Source organism: Mobula hypostoma, chromosome 11, assembly GCF_963921235.1.
Source record: "Mobula hypostoma chromosome 11, sMobHyp1.1, whole genome shotgun sequence".
NCBI lineage: Eukaryota > Metazoa > Chordata > Chondrichthyes > Myliobatiformes > Myliobatidae > Mobula > Mobula hypostoma.
Window position 1 is genome coordinate 60,458,710 of NC_086107.1, and position 21,303 is coordinate 60,480,012.

At 40.9% G+C, this 21,303-nt stretch overlaps 1 protein-coding gene across 3 annotated transcripts in view; it reads right to left on the reverse strand.

Annotated features, from left to right (window-relative positions):
• Window positions 1-21,271, reverse strand: part of pidd1 (p53-induced death domain protein 1) — a 62,682-nt gene extending 41,411 nt beyond the window's left edge. For 2 of the 3 annotated variants that reach the window (XM_063062155.1, XM_063062153.1), the window contains exons 1-6: window positions 21,180-21,269; window positions 12,150-12,490; window positions 11,292-11,705; window positions 10,610-10,813; window positions 962-1,016; window positions 674-875 (exon numbers count right to left, since the gene is read on the reverse strand). In XM_063062155.1, coding sequence (XP_062918225.1) covers window positions 674-875; window positions 962-1,016; window positions 10,610-10,813; window positions 11,292-11,705; window positions 12,150-12,393 — 1,119 coding nt within the window. In that variant the 5' untranslated portion in view covers window positions 12,394-12,490; window positions 21,180-21,269. Of the gene's footprint in view, window positions 1-673; window positions 876-961; window positions 1,017-10,609; window positions 10,814-11,291; window positions 11,706-12,149; window positions 12,491-21,179 lie in introns of all 3 variants that reach the window. The other variant, XM_063062154.1, reaches the window with a different exon arrangement.
• Window positions 21,272-21,303: the final 32 nt, after the last annotated feature.

Here is a 21,303-nt window from a genome sequence, read left to right on the forward strand (position 1 = left end):
AAATTTCCTAGCGCAGATAATGAACTGGTGTGACTCAATGCTTTTGACAATTGCACCTTCCAAATCTTCATGTTCATTGAAACATTCAAGAAGATTCTCGATACCTTTAAACTCTTCGCAATTCTTAACTTGTTGAAAGAGGGAACTTTCTTTCATTTTCACTCCTGGCCATTTCTGGAATCTCCAATCCTGAATGCTTGAAACCACAGTAAGCAAAACAATTCCAAATTGTCTTACTGCTTATTTCTTGCCAATTATCAGTGACAAAAATCACTACTTTTTGAACAGAAACACATGCAAGTAAAACAGTTTACTCTAAGTATGACGCAGTGTCTAATGGCCACACAAGTACATGTGACTGATGCTAGTTGGAAGCTGTTTGGCAACTGTCTCCTGCCCTAATTAAACAGCATAGTGTCCCAAATAAACCAAGGGAATCTCAATTATTTTCTTGATTAGTTTTTGTTGTTAAGAGTTGTCCTAAATAAGCGGCTGCCTCGATTAACCGCTGGCCTAATTAACTGGAATCTACTGTGCTAATATAAATTAGACCTAGTAATTTCAAAAGGATTCTCATCAGAATAATTCATGCGTATTAAAAAGCACTGACCACCCTACTACAAGCAATTCCAGGAAAAATACCAACATACGTGTTTAGATGACGAGTTCGTACCTTTTTAAATTGTATACCGTGAGGAAGTAGTTCCAGAACAGGGCTCAGTAAGAAGTCATGATGCTTGAGTTTCACCTGCTGAGGGTCTGGGGCTATGACATTGCAAGAGATCACCGTCATCAAAGAAACAGCCTCAGGTGGGAAATTGATTTCAATTCCGCAGGGCAAAGCAACATTGCAACCCTCAGCAGTAATAGTGAAGCTGGAACATTTCAAAATAGTACATTTAGCTTTCATAGTGCATCTAAATGAAATGGCTAATTCAATCAGGCAATAACTGACCAGTACCTCTCTGTATTAGATGGAAGGTTTCGGATAGCGATTTCTTTTGGTTTGTCGTGGTCTGTGTAAAATGAGAAAACAAACGGAACGTTAAATGAAATATTACCAACTCATTCATATTGATTATTGCTAAATGATTTCAAGACCTCTTTGAAAACTGCCAGCAAATAATGGACGCTGCATAGGGACAGTCCTGGAAAATAATTTCCCACTTCATTAATAGAACTGTCCCATTACACAAATGAAACAAAATGTTGAAGAGCTTGCAGAGAAATATGTGAACCATTTGACCCTAAAATTACAATCTTCACCTGTTATGGTATTCAGCTTCATGCTGGCTAATGGAGGGAAAACATCAACTGATGGAAGTAATAAATTAACACACAAACACAGAAATCCTATTTTTAACAATTTAGTAATGTAAATACTAAAATCAAATTTTTCTTGTTACCCTCAGTTGTACTAAGTAAATGTCCAACATTTTTTAAAGTTAAGATCCTGTGCCATTGCCCACAGTGCAAAGCAATCCTAAATCATTTATGGAAGATGGAATACTGTGTTCTGTTGCCTCTGACTTATAACTATAATTTATTTTAGGGATTTTCCTAGATGTAGTATTCTTTAATCATTTCTTCATTACACTGGTGTGACTCCCTTGGACCCACACAAATATTGCAGTACGTTTTGGAGAATTGTGAAGAAGCCACAATTCCTCATTCACTCTGCAACCCTCAAGGGTATCAGGAAACAGAAAAGCAGAATGTATTGCCCTCTGGTGGCACATTTAATTCAGTACCATAAAACAGACAAAGCAGAACACTGAAAACTTCTTAAGCAATCCCATAAAGTCAAGCAACACACATCAAAGTTGCTGGTGAACGATTGAATTTCCAGCATCTGCAGAATTCCTGTTGTTTGTACCATAAAGTCAAGTATGACTTGCTTCCACTCCACTTCTCTGGGCTCAAAGGTCAACCTGGAAACCTCAGACTCTGCTACAGAGAGGCCGGGGGTACTTGACTGGGGACATGGATGGGAGGATGGATGGTTGGTTGCTCTTTATGGAATTGGAATTGCTTTATTATTGTCACATGTACTAAAGTACAGTGAGAACTTGTCTTGCATGTAGTTCATATAAATCAAATCATTACACAGTGCATTACTGAGCTTAAGTTACTCCAAAGGGACACAAGGTTTTCAATGCCATCCTGAAGGCTCCTTCTCCATTTTGAGCAGCCACAGGCCAGAGATTCCAACACATTGAAGAGGTTAATTTGTTTCAAGGAGGCTTTGAGAACATCCTTGAAATATCTCCACCTGATAATAATTTTTCCCATGACAGAGCTTGGAGTACGATATGCATTTTGAGAGTACGGTGTGAGATATCTGAACAATATTCCCACTGATTGACTGTAATTAGGGCTTCACCGCTGGGAATGTCAGCTCTGGGAGAGGACGCTAATATCACTTCACCTACAATTTATTTGAATAATTCTATGGAGCGGTCGTAAGAATTTAGTGTCTTGAGCACCCTTTGAACTGCATTTTCCAACATCTGAAGAACAAACTACCTTTGCACGAGAATAAAATAAAGAGCAAGTCATATCAAAGCTACTTCAGCATCAGTCCTACTTTAGGGTAGTACAGAATCAAACACATTTTTTCAATATTTTATCCGTGAATAATTCTGAACCTGCAATCATAAGGTGTGATGAGAAATTGGGTTAATTGTTAAAGAGTTGAGGGGTTATTATGTAATAACTATACACAAAAATGTAATTCGTGTAAAATGTGACAAAGATCTCTGATTCTGGAATGAGCTGAGAAGAAACTACAGACCGAAACTGTCTGTAAATATCTCTTCATTAAAGTAAACTTTCCATGCAGTTACCATTAATGTAATCAGCAGTGACTTATAAAGGTTCCATTCAAAGACAAGGCTTATTAGAAGTCTACGGTCATTAACCAGCTAGAGACAAAGGGACATGAGCAATTGTTCACAAGATTGGAGATATGCAGGAAGAAAGGTGTAGGAACTGTGTGAATGATCTGTGTCAAAGAGATAACGGTAACAAATGGCCACCCTATCACTTACGTGGAATTGAAAGGACATTTGGAATATTAATGGCAGTGGCATTGAAATCAAGTAGACTTTTTTAAAGACTGACTGGTGTTTAACTGAGCAATGAAATTAAGCACAGAACTACACTTCAGGAGAAAACAAAATAGAGAGCAGACTGTAGACAATGTCACTGTATCAAAGGACCCCCACACATTGAGAGATGTGACCTATTTGTCATCTACTACCTGAATTTTTCAACTTAATAAATTCTCAAACTTATTAAGACATGAGAGAATACAACCAATTAAGTGTGACATTAGGAAAGTGTGTATGGAACTGGAGGAGATAGCTGGGGTACTGAATACTTTGCTTCAGTATTCACAACGGAAAAGGACTTCGGCGATTGTAAGGATGATTTGCAGCGAACTGAAAAGCTTGAGCATATAGACATTAAGAAAGTGGATTTGCTGGAGCTTTTGGAAAGTATCAAGGTGGATAAGTCACTGGGACCAAATGAGATATACCCAGAGCTACTGTGGGAGGTGAGGGAGGAGATTGCTGAGCCTCTGGCAATGATCTTTGCATCACCAATGAGGACAGGAGAGGTTCCAGAGGATTGGAGGGTTGCAGATGTTGTTCCCTTATTCAAGAAAGGAAGTAGAGATAGCCCAGGAAATTATAGGCCAGTGAGTCTTACTTCAGTGGTTGGTAAGTTGATGGAGAAGATCCTGAGAGGCATGACTTACGAACATTTGGAGAGGCATAATATAATTAGGAATAGTCAGCATGGCTTTGTCAAAGGCTTACGAAGTAAGTAAGTAAGTGACTTACTTACAAAGTACCTTACGAGCCTGATTGAATTTTTTGAGGATGTGACTAAACACATTGATGAAGATAGAGCAGTAGATATAGTGTATACAGATTTCAGCAAGGCATTTGATAAGGTACCCCATGCAAGGATTATTGAGAAAGTAAGGAGGCATGGGATCCAAGGGGACCTTGCTTTGTGGATCCAGAAATGGCTTGATCACAGAAGGCAAAGAGTGGTTGTAGATTGGTCATATTCTGCATGGAGGTTGGTGACCAGTGGATCTGTTCTGGGACCCCTTCTCTTTGTGATGTTTATAAATGACCTGGATGAGGAAGTGGAGGGATGGGTTAGTAAATTTGCTGATGACACAAAGGTTGGTGGTGTTGTGGATAGTGTGGAGGGCTGTCAGAGGTTACAGCGGGACATTGATAGGATGCAAAACTGGGCTGAGAAGTGGCAGATGGAGTTCAACCCAGAAAAGAGTGAGGTGGTTCATTTTGGTAGGTCAAATATGATGGCAGAATATAGTATTAATGGTAAGACTCTTGGCAGTGTGGAGGATCAGAGGGATCTTGGGGTCCGAGTCCATAGGACACTCAAAGCTGCTCTGCAGGTTGACCCTGTGGTTAAGAAGGCGTACAATGCATTGGCCTTCATCAACCAGGGGATTGAGTTCAAGAGCCAAGAGGCAATGTTACAGCAGTATAGGACCCTGGTCAGACCCCACTTGGAGCACTATGCTCAGTTCTGGTCGCCTCACTACAGGAAGGCTGTGGAAACTATAGAAAGGGTGCAGAGGAGAATTACAAGGATGCTGCCTGGATTGGGGAGCATGCCTTATGAGAACAGGTTGAGTGAACTTGGCCTTTTCTCCTTGGAGCGACGGAGGATGAGAGGTGACCTGATAGAGGTGTATAAGAGGATGAGAGGCATTGATTGTGTAGATAGTCAGAGGCTTTTTCCAGGGCTGAAATGGCTAACATGAGGAGTCTCTTTTAAGAGACTCCTGGATAGGTACATGGACCTTAGAAAAATGGAGGGCTATAGGTAACCCTAGGTAATTTCTAAAGTAAGTACATGTTCGACAGCATTGTGGGCCGAAGGGCCTGTATTGTGCTGTAGGTTTTCTATGTTTCTAAACTTTTTCCACAAATGACTGGCTGTTGCTCATTTTCTCCTGTGGAATTACTGTGCTAGTCTTAATCAAAAAGGACTCCCTGCCACGGATTGGTACAAAGTGTAAGATCTCAAATAGATTGACACAATGTGTACATTAAATATAAACCATATACGGAGGACAATAGAGAAGACAAGACCATAATACCACAAGATATAAGAGTACAATTAGGCCATCGAGCATGTTCCAGCATTCCATCATGGCTGATCCCGGATCCCACTCAACCCCACACACCTGCCTTCTCACCATATCCTTTGATGCCCTGACTGATCAGGAAACGATCAACTTCCACCTTAAATATACCCACGGACTTGGCCTCCACCGCAGTCTGTGGCAGAGCATTCCACAGATTCACTGCTCCCTGGCTAAAGAATTTCCTCCTTATCTCTGTTCTAAAAGGTCACACTTAATTCTGAGGCTGTGCCCTCTAGTTCTGAATACCCCATCATAGGAAACATCCTCTCCACATCCACCCTATCTAGTGCTTTCAATGAGATCCCCCGCATTCTTCTAAGTTCCAGTGAGTACAGGCCCAAAGCTGCCAAGGATGGCCAACGACAGACAGACAGTGAGGACCTACATTGCTGTGCTAAACACCAGTGGCATAACGGGCAGTAACTAACAAGGAGACAACTGCATCAATGTTTGGTGTAGCAGAGGGTACCACACTGACTTGGTTGGAAAATGCAATCCCCAATGTGGAATTAAACCAGTCCAAACACAAGACCCCAGGACCAATGGTTTACGCATTAACGTAAACTGTTCCCTGAACAGATAAATGCAGCAAATCTCTTTGATTCTGCTGAAAGCATACATGCACATTAAGCAAGGATATGATGGGCTTGGGTTCCAGCACCCTGCTCAAGTTGAATACTCATTTTATTTTAATGGAAATTGAATATGAAAGTAAGCTTCAGATACAATACTTACAAAAAGTATTCACCACCACCCCCCAGAAGTTTTCATGCTTTATTGTTTAACATCATTGAATCACGATGGATTTAATTTGGCTTTTCTTGACACTGATCAACAGAAAAAGACTCTTTCTTGTCAGTGAAAACAGATTTCTACAAAGTGAACTAAATCATTAACAGATACAAAACATAAAATAATTGATTGTATAAGTATTCAGCCCTTTTAGTACAACACACCAATTCATCACCGGTGCAGCCAGTTGGTTTTAGAAGTCAATAATTAATTAAATTGAGATCACCATGTGCAGTCAAGGTGTTTCAATTGATGGTAGTAAAAATACACCTGTAGCTGGAGGGTCCAACTGCAGGTGAGTCAGTATCCTGCCAAAAACTACACCATGAAGTCAAAAGAACACTCCAAGCAACTCCGTGAAAAGGTTATTGAAAAGCACATGTCCGGAGATGGATACAAGAACATTTCCAAATCATTGAATATCCCTTAGAGTATAGTTAAGTCAATCATCAAGAAATGGAAAGAATATGGCATAGCTGTAAATCTGCCTAGAGGCCATACTCAAAAATTGAGTGACTGTGTAGGAAGGGGGTGAGTGAAAGAGGCGACCAAGAGACCGATGAGAACTCTGGAGGAATTACCAGCTTCAGTAGCTGAGATGGGAGAGACTGCGCATACAACTGTTGCCCGGGTGCTTCACCAGTCACAGTTTTGTAGGACAGTGGCAAAGAGAAAGTCACTGTGGAAAAAAACTCACATGAAACCTCAAGCAACACACATCAAAGAGATTTGAAATCTCTTACTAGCTCTTCTTTCAGTTAGTCCTGACAAAGGGTCTCGGCCCGAAACTTCGACTGTACCTCTTCCTAGAGATGCTGCCTGGCCTGCTGCGTTCACCAGCAACTTTCATGTGTGTTGCTTGAATTTCCAGCATCTGCAGATTTCCTCATGTTTACATGAAACCTCAGCTAGTTTGCCAGAAGGTATGTGGGAGACTCTAAGGTCAGCTGGAAGAAGGTTATACGGCCTGATGAAACCAAAATTGAGCTTTTAGCCATCAGACTAAACACTGTTTGGCATAGACTAAACACTGTTTGGCATAAACCAAACACCGTGCATCATCAAAAACTCACCATCCCTACCATGAGGTATGGTGATGGCTGCATCGTGTTGCGTGGGATGCTTCACTGCCGCAGACCCTGGAAGGCTTGTGAAGGTAGAGGGTAAAATGAGGACCTTGAGGGAAGTTAGTGTGGAAATAGCAGAGGCTCTGACAGAAACATTTCAAATGTCATTAGAAACGGGGATGGTGCCGGAAGATTGGCGTATTGCTCATGTTGTTCCATTGTTTAAAAAGGGTTCTAAGAGTAAACCTAGCAATTATCGGCCTGTGAGTTTGATGTCAGTGGTGGGTAAATTGATGGAAAGTATTCTTAGATGGTATATATAATTATCTGGATAGACAGGGTCTGATTAGGAACAGTCAACATGGATTTGTGCGTGGAAGGTCATGTTTGACAAACCTTATTGAATTTTTTGAAGAGGCTACTAGGAAAATTGATGAGGGTAAAGCAGTGTATGTTGTCTATATGGACTTCAGTAAGGCCTTTGGCAAGGTCCCACACGGAAGGTTGGTTAGGAAGGTTCAATCGTTAGGTATTGATATTGAAGTAGTAAAATAGATTCAGCAGTGGCTGGATGGGAGACACCAGAGAGTGTGGTAGATAACTCTTTGTCAGATTGGAGGCCGGTGACTAGTGGTGTGCCTCAGGGATCTGTACTGGGTCCAATGTTATTTGTCATATACAGTAATGATTTGGATGAAGGTGTGGTAAATTGGATGAGTAAGTATGCAGATGATACTAAGATAGGTGGAGTTGTGGATAATGAAGTAGGTTTTCAAAGCTTGCAGAGAGATTCAGGCCAGTTAGAAGAGTGGGCTGAAAGATGGCAGATGGAGTTTAATGCTGATAAATGTGAGGTGCTACTTTTTTGTAGGGCTAATCAAAATAGGACATACATGGTAAATGGTAGGGCACTGAAGAATGCAGTAGAACAGAGGGATCTAGGAATAATGGTGCATAGTTCACTGAAGGTGGAATCTCATGTGGATAGGGTGGTGAAGAAAGCTTTTGGTATGCTGGCCTTTATAAATCAGAGCATTGAGTATAGGAGTTGGGATGTAATGTTGAAATTGTACAAGGCATTGGTGAGGCCAAATTTGGAGTTTTGTGTACAGTTTTGGTTACCAAATTATAGGAAAGATGTCAACAAAATAGAGAGAGTACAGAGAAGATTTACTAGACTGCTACCTGGGTTTCATCACCTAAGTTACAGAGAAAGGTTGAACAAGTTGGGTCTTTATTCTTTGGAGCGTAGAAGGTTGAGGGGGGACTTGATAGAGGTATTTAAAATTATAAGGGGGATAGATAGAGTTGACATGGATAGGCTTTTTCCATTGAGAGTGGGAGAGATTCAAACAAGAGGACATGAGTTGAGAGTTAAAGGGCAAAAGTTTAAGGGTAACATGAGGGGGAACTTCTTTACCCAGAGAGTGGTAGCTGTGTGGAACGAGCTTCCAGCAGAAGTGGTTGAGGCAGGATTGATGTTGTCGTTTAAAGTTAAATTGGACAGCTACATGGACAGGAAAGGAATGGAGGGTTATGGGCCGAGTGCAGGTCGGTGGGACTAGGTGAGAGTAAGAGTTCAGCACGGACTAGAAGGGCCAAGATGGCCTGTTTCTGTGCTGTAATTGTTATATGGTTATATATGGTTAAAATGAATGCAGCAAAATACAGGGAAATCCTGGTGGAAAACCTGATGTAGTCTGCAAGAGACTGCGACTTGGGAGAAGAATTGTTTTCCAGCAAGACAATGACCCCAAGCATAAAGCCAAAGCTACACAGGAATGGCTTAAAAACAACAAAGTCAATGTCCTGGAGTGACCAAATCAGAATGCAGATCTCAATCCAATTGAGAATATGTGTCTGGACCTGAAAAGGGCTGTTCATTCAAAACCCCCATGCAATCTGACGGAGCTAGAGCAGTTTTGTAAAGAAGAACGGGGAAACATTGCAGTGTCCAGGTGTGTAAATCTGATAGAGACCTATCCACACAGATTCCAGGCTGTAATTGCTGACAACGGTGCACCTACTAAATACTGACTTGAAGGGGGCGAGTAATTATTCTGTGTTTAATAACTGCAATAAATTTAGATTAATTTGTTTTCACTTTGACACAAAAGTGACCTTTCTGTTGATTAGTGTCAAAAAAATGTCAAATTAAATCCACCGTGATTCAATGTTGAACAATAATACAACATGAAAACTTCCAAAGGGGGTGAACACTTTTTATAGGTACTGTATATAGCACAACAATGAAACCACTTCTGTAATACTGTTTCCTTATATCAGAAATGCGTTGCCAACAGTTCAGAGAAAGTTTGCCAAACCGATATCTGGAGTGGTCAGGCTGTCTTATGAGCAATAACTGGATAGTCTCAGCTCATATCCGTTGAAGATTAGAAAATCCAGGGGAACGGAATCATATTAGATCTTGAAGGATTTTGAAAGCGCGAAGGGTATGTTTCTTTTAGTGGGGTAATCTAGAACTAGGGCATTCTAATAGGGATCACAGATTTAAGAGCGATATTATGATATTTTTTTCTCTGAGGGTCATGAGTCTTTGAAGCTCTTTTCTTCAAAGGGCACTGGAATTAGAATCAACGAATAGTTTTTAAGGCAGAGAAAGACTGATACTTGATAAGCAAGGGAGTGAGTGGTCATTAACAGTCCCGGAAAAAGATCTGATGATAAAATTGTATTCTTCTTAAAAGGCAGTGAAGTGGATAGGAGCTAGTACACTAGTGTTTGTACAAGTTTTACTTGCAAGTCTAATTCTAGCTGCGTGCTTGAGGCATTGACGATAGATGTTCGCTTTAGAGTTTCCTATTGAGATGAAAGAGACAAAGATGATACAAATGAATTATACAAAAATAAGCTTAGGAGGAATGACGGCACCTAACGGCGACTCCTTTGTTTGCATCTTTGGACACAGCTCTATTTCTATCTTTAATATCTCTATTTTTCTCTTTCAGGGGTTCTTTTGAAGACCCTGACCTGGAGTTACACGCAGGCTTCTGTTCTTTGTGGGAATGGGCCGCTATTCGACATGCCAGGGGTTTGGCCTGAGAATCTCGGTCATGTTCGGAAACTTAAATCGGTGACTTGTAAACATAATGAGCGGAAGGGTTGCTGCTCTGAACCGTGGTTTCTGTTGTGCTAACAGATTCTACTGAACATTATGAACGGTCTTGAGGTTTGGAGCAAAGGACAAACAAAACCAACAATTCCAGGGAGTTTACCGTCAGAGATGAGCAAGCGGTACTTCCCGCCTCTCATAATTAAACCATAAACAAAAAGGGTGAAGCTGGGCTATAGGAGAGAGGAACCAAGAGGTTTCAAGGCAATATTTGCAAACATTAATTCCAATAAATTTCCGAGAAGAAGTAATTTAAGCTCGACAGGAACAAGAGCTGCAAATTCCACATTACAGGATGTCTCTTAACCCAAAAGAGACATTATTAAGCTTTGTTCAGATTATGAACATGCAACAACATTTCTAGAGCATGCTTTTGCTGCAGCCAGTGAAATAAACTACAGTCTATCGATGCAGTACCTTGTTCTTCAGGGCCTTCTGCCTCCCCTATCGGATTGCCCTTCAAATGCACAAAGGGCAAGTTCTGGATCTCAGGGGGCACAGAGCGTAGGCAATTGTTTTGCAGGTCAAGTCTTGACAAGTTGGGGATGTAAGCAAGCTCAGCTGGAACCGTTATGAGCTGATTGCTGTGTAGATGTAATTCCTCAAGGGACGCCATGTTTGCTGCAAGCAGGCAAATCAAGACTTGTATCATATATAAATGCTTTTTAAAAAATTTATTGTTATCACGATACATCAACATCTAAACTTATCTGATCTTGTACCAAAATCTTAAAAATTAAAGCAAACCAAAAATAACTCAAAATGCAGTGTTATGCAGAACACGAAAAGTATTAATGAAGCTTCTAACCCGTCATTTAGGTGCTAGTTCTAACCATAAATGATCTGCTCAAAGCATTGATTTGTCTAACACTATCTTGTCTATGAAAGATGTTACATAGGCCAAAAGTGTATTAGTACTGGCATTGCAAATATAGTAGTCTGTAATAAAAATTTAATTCAAATATTTTAGCTCATTTTTATCTCAACATTTTCACAGATCCTTAACCCATAATGTTCTTAATGATCGTACATTAACGAGACAACCCTAAAATCAAGTTACATCTATAAACACGTAATCAGACTTGTTCAATTAACTCACCGAGTGTGGACGGCAGAGTTTTCAATCGATTCCCTGAAAAGTCTATCCAGGTACAGCTGCTCAGTTTTCCGATCTCATCCGGAAGCTGTTCCAGTTTATTCTCAGATAAGTCCACTCTCTTAAGTGCTACAAGTTCACCAATGCTTCCAGGCAACACCCTCAGCTGATTTTTCATCAGGGAAAGAAAAGACAGTTTTACCAGCTTCCCAATGCTGTTGGGCAGTGCAGCCAGTTGGTTGTGGCTTAGCAGGAGCACAGTGAGTTCCTTCAATTCCGTCAGACATTCAGGCAAAGAGACGAAGCGGTTGAAACTCAGATCCAAATGGCTCAAGCACTGGAAATGTCCAAAGTTCACAGGCAAAGTCGCCAACAGACCATGCTTACACGCACCATATTCATCCCTAAGGTGACCACCTGGTGATTACATTTAACAAATAGTAATATTTCAATGGATGTAAATATCCAGGTGGATCGCACTATCTTATTGTCCAGGAATTACCGAAATATAATTATATCCATTACTGCCCATAGAGATAACAGACTTACAGCAGTACACATACATCCTGACAGCAAAAATCACTCACCCATACATGCAGACGTGCACAATGCTCTATATAATATAAATAACATTTATTACTTTGCAATAATTAAAAACATGTAGCATTCACACCACTGATTATTCATAATCACATAAAAATAAAAATACCCAAATTATAATTTAGAAATTAAAATGTTAGCGAAATACTCTATAGCCAAACTCATTTATATTCAGAAAATGAAATGCAAATACAAAATAATAATGATGAAGAGGGGAATCAAAGTATTAATTGACCTCACAAGTAAACCCAGTTGCAATACCTTTAAGCACAAGTGATTTCAGCCTCCTTAGTTCAGGAACGAATGTGAGTGATGGACCGATCTCCTCTTCATTGCAGTTTAGCCGTAGAAACTCAACCTGTTGTAGCTCCTTCCTGTGAGTATTGCATAGCACCAAAAATTTTCTGGTGCCATTTGGAAATACGTCTAAGTTCAGTCTGTTGTCTGCCAAGTACACTTCTGCAGTGCTGTCTTTGTCTGCCTCCCCAAGCAATAATTTCGCCATCTTCTACCATAGCTCAGCTGTGCAAGGTGCATGTTTCAACACGCCAGGCAGACATTTGGTGCTTTGCACAATGATCCTCCCTCAAGAACAGGCTGCACTACACACAATTGAGAAAGTAAGAAAAGTCATAAGTTAATAAACATGTTCGCTAATTAGTTCATTTTACATCTGTCTAGTCCAACAGAATTATGGTAAGTTGTTCCTCTCAAAACTAAAGGCATTGACGCACAGTGTAATATTGCAAACTAAAAAGCAAGATTGCAATGCTATCATATATAATCATGGAAGTAAGACAAGACAGGTGAGACTTACCAGATTAGGTACACAAATGATACTTGAGAAAAAAAAGACTAAAAACTGCATTTGAAATGTAATTACTGTAACAAAGTTAGAAGTACAGTAGTTAACTTTCAAACCAGATCCCAGAATCAACAGTTAATTAATGTTTGCCATGACAGTCATGAAATTTCCTTGTTCTCATATTAGAGATTGGGAATTCACTTAATACCGCTCAAGAAGTCTAGCTAAAAGATCGGACTGCTGGCACTCCAGTACTCCCCCAGTGTTGTGCACCACAGCCTGTCTGGATGATGCCTTTCTAGGGATCATCTGCTGGCCATTGTGTCCTATGAGGTGAATCTGGACGCTATCAAATTAGTTCCAAGCAGGCCTGTTGTCAATGCAAAATTGACCCTTATTCAGCAAAAATTGCAACTTACATCCAAAGCACCTTGTATAGTATATACAATATACTAAACAAGTTGAATATAGTATTTTCAACTTCAAAGAAGCATTCACAACAACAATTAAGCAATTTAAGAAAATATTGAGAAGTGACATAAAACTAAATCAAAAAGGTGTGTTTTATTTCATGCTTTGTCTAAATTTATCTTATCCTTGAAGCTGATTTATTGCCTCTTCACGATTTCACCAAGATCCACTGGGCTTATAAAAGACAAAAAATATTCACCTCTTGTTAAAGATTATCATTACCAGAGTTAGCTAATGAGCCATTTTTGTGTATGAGCCCCGGAGAGAGGGTTACATTTGTACAACTGTTAAAACTAAAATAAAGTTATAGCTGCAAACCATAACTTTTTCAGCTGTGTAAGATTACAAAACAGAGAGAGATGAAGAAGGAGAATACAGCAGCTGAGAGATGGTGAATAAAGAACAAAAGGGAAAACATTCAATAGGATGAAGGCTGGAGTGACTTCAATAATGGAAAGATGAGTTCAAAGTTCAAGGTTCAAAATAAATTTATTATCGAAGTATATACATGTCACCAATATACAACCCCGAGATTCATTTTCTTGTGGGCATTCTCAATAAATCCAATAACCATAATAGAATCAATGAAACACCGGACCAACTTGAGTGTCGACCATTGTGTAAAAGACAACAAACTGCAAATACAGAAAGAAAAAGAAATCGTGAATAAATAAGCAATAAATATCGAACATGAGTTGAAGAGTCCTTGAAAGTGAGTCCATAGGTTGTGGGAACATTTTAATGATTGGGCAAATGAAGTTGAATGAAGTTATCTCCTTTGGTTAAACAGTGTGATGGTTGAGGGTTAACAATGGTACCTGAACCTAGTGGTGTGCGTCCTGAGGCTCCTGTACCTTTTTTGTAAGTTTCTTCTATTATTATGTATTACGTTGTACTGCTGCTGCAAAGACAACACATTTCAGAGCATATGCTGGTGATATTAAACCCAATTCTGATCTTCCTGAAGGCAGCAGAGAGAAGAGGGCATGACGTGGGTGGTGGGGGTCCCTGATGATGAATGTTGCTTTCCTGAGACAACACTTTGTGTAGATGTCCTCAATGGTGGGAAGGGCTTTACCCGTGATGGACTGGGATGTATCCACTACAGTTTGTCAGATTTTCCGTCCAAGGGCATTGTTGCAGCCAGTCAATATACTCTCCGCCATACATCTATAGAAGTTTGTCAAAGTTTTAGGTGTCATGCTGAATCTTTGCAAATTCCAGAAGAAGCAGAGGCGCTGCCCTGCTTTTTTCGTAATTGCACTTACGTGCTGGGCCTAGGGCGGGTCCTTTGAAATGACAACACTGAGGAATTTGGCCCTCTTCACCTCCAATCTCCTGATGAGGACTGGCTCATGGACCTCTGGTTTCCTCCTCCTGAAGTCAATGATCAGCTCCTTGGTCTTGCTGACATTGAGTTCTCATGGCACCACTCAGCCAGATTGTCAATCTCCCTCCTAAATGGTGATACCTTTGCCTCGGCATACGAACCAGAAGCATGGTGCCCATAAGGAAACAACAGCTTGGTGTAGAGCAGGAGATGCAACAAAGAGTAGGATCGGTATCAGTTCATGTTGACCGAAATGAATCTTGATTATGATCTTAAATTTTGCACTGGTTATTGAGGTCACGAGGGTACGGGTTAATGGCAAAATGCTGCATTACTTTCCCAACCTTACATTGGTGACAAGAGCAAATGAGTTTTTAATTCTCCTATTTTTAGGCAGCCCCTCAGGTTCACTTCATGGGTGTTCCGAGGTAACTGCTGAGGCTAATGTGGGAACAGTGTACTTCCAAAGATGGGGCAGGAGGGGCCTTCTGGTGGATGTGAAGAGATGTGCTTTTATGCAGGTCATCTACATAAACTCAAGGTTCTCAATACTATCTCAACTGCTTCCTTCTCCAGTTTTCGTGACCATAAGCAAGAGATTTCCAGGAGCCAATGAGGATGATGCATTTCTTCAGCAAAGCTTTGGCACATCCTTGAATAATTTCCTCACTCTGCCCGGTAATCTTCCATGAAAGAACTCTGAATAGGTTGTCTGTTCTGGGAGTTAGGCATGGGTAAATGGCATGACCTACCTAAAGAAGCTACTGTGCGAGATTAGGATGCTGACCTGGTGGAGGATACTGACATTGATTTGCTCATCTTTCTAATGAATATAGCAAATTTTGCAGTGACAATGATGATAGTATCTTTCGATTGCTTTCACGTATCTGCTGCAGGCAGTATAGGCTTCCAAAGCATTAGGAAAGCAGGGATCACTACTGCTCATGGGTTTTGTACCAAGCCCAAAGTCTTGATTTTCAAATATCTTCCTCCTCAAATGCCAAAAGCAAGGTGGTGTTCAATTTCATCATTGTTATCTGCCTTTGTCATGGAGTGCCTCCCAAAATATAGGAAGTAGTCTTCTTTCTAGCAGTCTCGCCACGAACGTTTATTGACAGAGGGCAAGTGCTGTGCAGGGAGGGCAGATTGGCAAAGGACCTGGTCTTGCAGATGCTGAATGCAAGGCCATCTTCTTCTAGTATGCTTTACGGAACAGGTCTCAGCACTCAGCCATGCACAAATGTATTGAATTAACTTTATTTCTTACATCTTTCGCAAACATGAGTAAAAATCTTTACATTACGGCTCTGTCTAAATGTGCAATTTATGGTACTTTGTAATAAATAGTATGTACAACAGGACAGTCAATATAACATAGAAATACAATTGTATCAGTGTAAATAAATTAGTCTGATGGCCTGGTGGAAGAAGCTGTCCCCGGAGTCTGTTGGTCCTCGCTTTTATGCTGCCGTACTGTTTCCCCAATGGTAGCAGCTTGAACAGTCTGAGGTTGGGGTGATTCGGGTCCCCAATGATCCTTCGGGCCCTTTTTATGCACCTGTCTTTGAAAATGTCCTGAATAGTGGGAAGTTCACATCTACAGATGCGCTGGGCTGTCCGCACCACTCTCTGCAGAGTCCTGCGATTAAGGGAGGTACAGTTCCCACACCAGGCAGTGATGCAGCCAGTCAGGATGTTCCCAATTGTGCCCCTGTAGAAATTCCTTAGGATTTGGGGACCCATTCCAAACTTCTTCAACCATCTGAGGTGAAAGAGGCACTGTTGTGCTTTCTTCACCACACAGCGGTATGTACAGACCACGTGAGATCCTCGGTGATGTTTATGCCAAGGAACATTAAGCTGTTCACCCCCTCAACCCCAGATCCATTGATGTCAATAGGGGTTTGCCTGTCTCCACTCCTCCTGTAGTCCACAACCTATATCACCTGCATAATTCTGCTCAACTGTTGAAGTTTTGTGACCTTAATTCTTTAGCACAGTCTCTTAGGCTGAAGATTTTCTCATGAGTTCCTAGTGGAAGTGAAGCATAATATCTTGGCAAAAAAAGTGCTGGGGCAATAATGCACTCTTGCTTGGCACAGGTCTCTACCACGATTGACTCTGTTGTAGATACACAAGTTCAAATTATGCCTTACATACTATCATGAAGTAAATATCAAATGGTGACATACTTATGCGAGCACCTGCATTTAGTATGATAGCTCACAGTGCCTCTTGATTGTTGCTGTCAGAGACTTTAGCAAGAGCAAAAAGTTGCATGTGTGGTGATTGGAGCAAATCCCTGCATGTTGTTGCATGGTGAAGATCATGTGCACAATCATCTCCACGGTTGGAGTTCACTTGTTGGATCATGGAGCAATTCCTTGACCACGAGAGGAGGTGTTTAAGGATTATTCTGGTGATGCTTGTCTCTGCATTAGGCAGCAGGTTCAATGCTATTTAGTTATCACAAATAAACTTTTCTCCATTTGTGAGGCCGATCACAATTATAGCATTGTTGACATCTCCTGCTATATTCTCCTCTTCCAACAAGTGGATTTGTGACTGAAGGACTTTACCACTGGGTTTAAAAAATTCAGTATGGGTATTACCCATTTCGAAGTGAACATTATTCCAGCATGGATCTGGCCACTTCATCCTCTTGTCAGTCAGGGAAGGTGGGAAATTTGGGCCCATGGCTTGCAGTGGGCACTCACAACAAGGACGGAATCCCAGCTGAGCAGATGTTCACTGGCACTCTGTCTCTGATGAGTCTAACTAGCCCTCCCCACATTCTGTTCTTAACTCTGGGGTAAGGTGTTGGGAGCTGAGTCAGTAGATGGTGTTGATAGGGTGAAGAACATGCACGGGTCAAAGCTGCCACTAAACCTCCTGCACTTTCTCCATTCACCACCTGCCCTTCACATCCTCAATCTTCTTTCAATAGTGCTCCTAAGATGCTGAAGTTTTTGGAGCCCTGACGAGGCATTGTTTTATTTTCATGAAACTCTGAATTAAATTGGGGGACTACTTTGTCAAGCACCTCCACTTCAACTGTCACAAGCAGGCCTTCCTGGAGGCCTAACATTTGAATTCCGATTCCCATTCCGACACGTCAGTCCATGGCCTCCTCGTGTCACAATGAATATAAAGAGCAGCACCTTATATTCGGTCTTGGTGCCTCCAACCTGTTGGAATATCGATTTTTCTTTTTGGTAAACAAATCCCACCACCCACCACCTCCTCTATTACCCACTCTGACTTCTCACCTGCCTCATATTTCCACTGGGTCTCCTGCTCCTTTCCTTTCTCCTATGGTCTATTCTCCTCTCCTATCAGATTCCTTCATCTCCAGCCCTTTCTCACCCACCTGGGTTCACCTATCACTTCCCAGCTATTCCGCTTCCAGCTTTTTATTCTGGCATGTTCCCCCTTTCTTCTCAGCTCCGAAGAAGGGCCTCTGCCCGAAACATCAACTGTTTACTCTTTTCCATAGATGCTGCCTGACCTGCTGAGTTCCTTCAGCATTTTGTGTGTGTTGCTTGGATTTCCAGCATCTGCAGACTTTCTCCTGTTTTGTAAAGGAGCTATTTAATTGCAAATTATTGCTACACGTCGTCACATTCTACGAAGCTAAAACATTCATCTTACAAAGGCGTGGATAAAATTCCTTCAAATTAACTCCAGAAAATGCTCTTGTCCAGGAAGTGTCACGAGACTGTGAGGTCGAAGTTTTATCGACCTACACTGATAATGGATTGATACAAAATTAAAATATAAAACGATCGCAGTTCAGCATCTGCGAAGAATATCCTCACGAAAACTATGCATTTGGCCCGTGGAAAGAAAGAAAATGAGAGTAGAAAAAAACTGTTCCTGATCACACATACCGGCACAGTGCCAAAATGAAACTGACAAATCCAAACGCGCCGGAAGAACGGGCGACACAGCGCGATCCCCGGCAACTGAACAAAGTTTTCCACGAGTTTAAAGAGACGTTGGATTTAAGGCGTCTCTTGTCCGGTTTTACTAAAAAGCGCCGTCGGGAAGATTCTTCCCGCCTCACGACGCTATCCGAGTTGCTACGTTCCGAGGATAGGCTGTTACAACTTTCCGGAATTGTGATGTTAGGTGTTAGGATTTCGCAACATTTCTTGCTTCAAAACCCTTGCTACTGAAGTCTTTCTCCCTCGTCACTGCAAAGGGCTAATTGGTTCTCACTATAGACCCGACCACTTCTGCATTTCCTGTTCAAGTCACATACACTAACTCTGACAGACGCCTTTCTCTGTAAGAGTGTATCTTTCAGAGTACACAAAGGTGCCTTCTACACGGGATGTGCTAATACTACTAATGTATGGACCTGATAACACTATAAACGGACGACACTATTAACGTAAAGAAAGCTCTGCACTGTTTTCACTTTTTGTGTATATATTTTATTAAATTTAGTTTCGAACTTACAAAAATGCTTCAGTCATGAACCATCTAATCCGTTTTACACCTGAGCCCAGCGACTGGGACTTCCTAGTCCAAGCTGACAGATGGTAACGCGATAGATCAAGCTTAACTTTCCGCATCACTGGCTTTGCAAATAACTTGATAGCATTCTTCGACTGGAAAACGATCATTTAAACAAAAACTGTGATCATTTTTTGGGGGGCAGAGGAATCTCTGTCCGGGCTTATAAAGTAATTTCAGAACGTACTGGACACGTAAACTGACACACACATAGACATTTTTATTTCACTGTACATACCATAAACTTTCGCTCTGCAAACGTTATTGGAACATACATGCCCAAATTCACCAATATTTGAAAATCCCAGGCATCCATCATTAGAGACTCTCCCCATCCCAGACATGCCCTTTTCTCATTACTACCATCAAGGAGGAGGTACCTGAGTCTGAGGAGGTTTACTCTGTACGCTCAGTGTTTGAAGACCAGCCTCTTCCCCTCCATCATCAGCTTCCTGAATGGCCCTCATATACATTACCTCACTTTCTGCATTATTTATTTATCTTTTGAATATTTATTTTGTAACATATAGAAATTTCTAGACATATTGTACTGTAGAACTGTTGCAAAACAACAAATTTCACATAAACCTGATTCTGATGCTAAAAAACCTCTTTCACTGACATGTTCTCACCCTGATAGCTAACATCCATGAAGGGATCTTGAACAAAGTGGATGACTTCCCATATTTCAGAAAGACCAGACACAGGTGATGAAATCCACCACTGTCTTCAATGTGCCAACACACCCTTTGGAGTTGCTGATGGCCAAAACATCAAACCTGTCACTAGACTCATGGTCCATAACTCCATACTGATCTCCCACACTCATATACACATCAGATATATGGAAACCTGCAGTCAGTATCTCATTACCCCGAAATGTATCAGAAACGCTGCTTCTGTAAAATCATTCAGATTCATTGTAAGGATAGATAAACCAATATCCCTAACATCAAGAATTTATCCATGTTCAAGTGGTTTTAATGTCAATCCATGTTACCTGCACAGTCGACGTTAGTGGCCCAAATCAAACTTTAACACAGCAAGCAATCTATGAGAATAGACAGTAAATCTTTCAAGAATCTTTGTCACAGAAGTGATCTTTGAGAACAGACATCAGATCCTCTCTAGTCACTGGGAGTTCCAAGCTTAAGAATACCTATATTGGCTGAGAAGCATAAAATTAGCTGAAAGCAATGTGAGTACGTCCATCAAGAGCACATGGAGGCCAAGCACAAGTCCAATCCAGCCACCAAGCTCCACCTGTCCCACCTGTGCAAAATCTGCAATGGACTGATTGGTCACCTCGGAACTCTCAGAACTCTAGTGATGTATCCTTGACACTGAGGGACAGCCTCTGAAGATTTTTTCTCATTTTATGCAGTGTCTAGTCGTACGATCTGTGAAATCTTCAATGTGTTAAATTAAAACATTCACAGTGATAGACATGACAATTTGCAGGAAAAAAAACCTAACAGAGATTATGATGAAGGGCCATTGACCCATGAGTCACTTTCCACTGTTACTACCTGACCTGGTGTGTGTTGTCTATCCAATTTTACTTCCATCATCCACAGCTCCTTTTGCTCTTCACTTAGTAGACCACTAGATTAATTCCCAATATTTGCTCCTAAAGAATGAACTCTATAAGGCCATCAGGATTTTTAACTTGTAAAATAAACTTGTCACTACAAAGTCGTACAGTAATAGAATGTAGATTCTTGGGTTGGGTATGGGGAGGGGGAATTGTGGTTTATTATTTCACTAATTCATTGGCATTACATTATTTCTGTGTGTCAAATTCAAGAACAACTATTTACCTTTCGTTTCTTGAACCAACCTGCAAAACCCTCTTCACTACCTCAATATAGCAATCACTTTGATCTAATCGTGCTCTTTCTTATAAAAATTTAAAATAATTTAATGTTTGTTTTTCTTGTGAAAGCCAAATTCAATGCTATGTTCCCGTGATGCTGCTGCAAATACATGTTTCACTGTAATTGTGCAAATCACAGCCGCAGCTAATAAAGTCAAAGTCGAGTTTATTGCTGTGATTTTCCCTGCTCTTGAGTGTACTGAAGCTGTAGGATTCAACAGATAACGTTCTTAGCAATTAATATGATTCAAAGACATACAACATTGTAAAAGAGTTTCAGAGTCTTACCTGGTGGTAATGTTTTACTTATTTTGCAGTAAAACATCATGTCATATAACTTCTGTCCGACAACAGCACCAACTAACTCTTTGACATCAAACGTCCCCAACTGCAGTTCAAAAACTTCTAACCA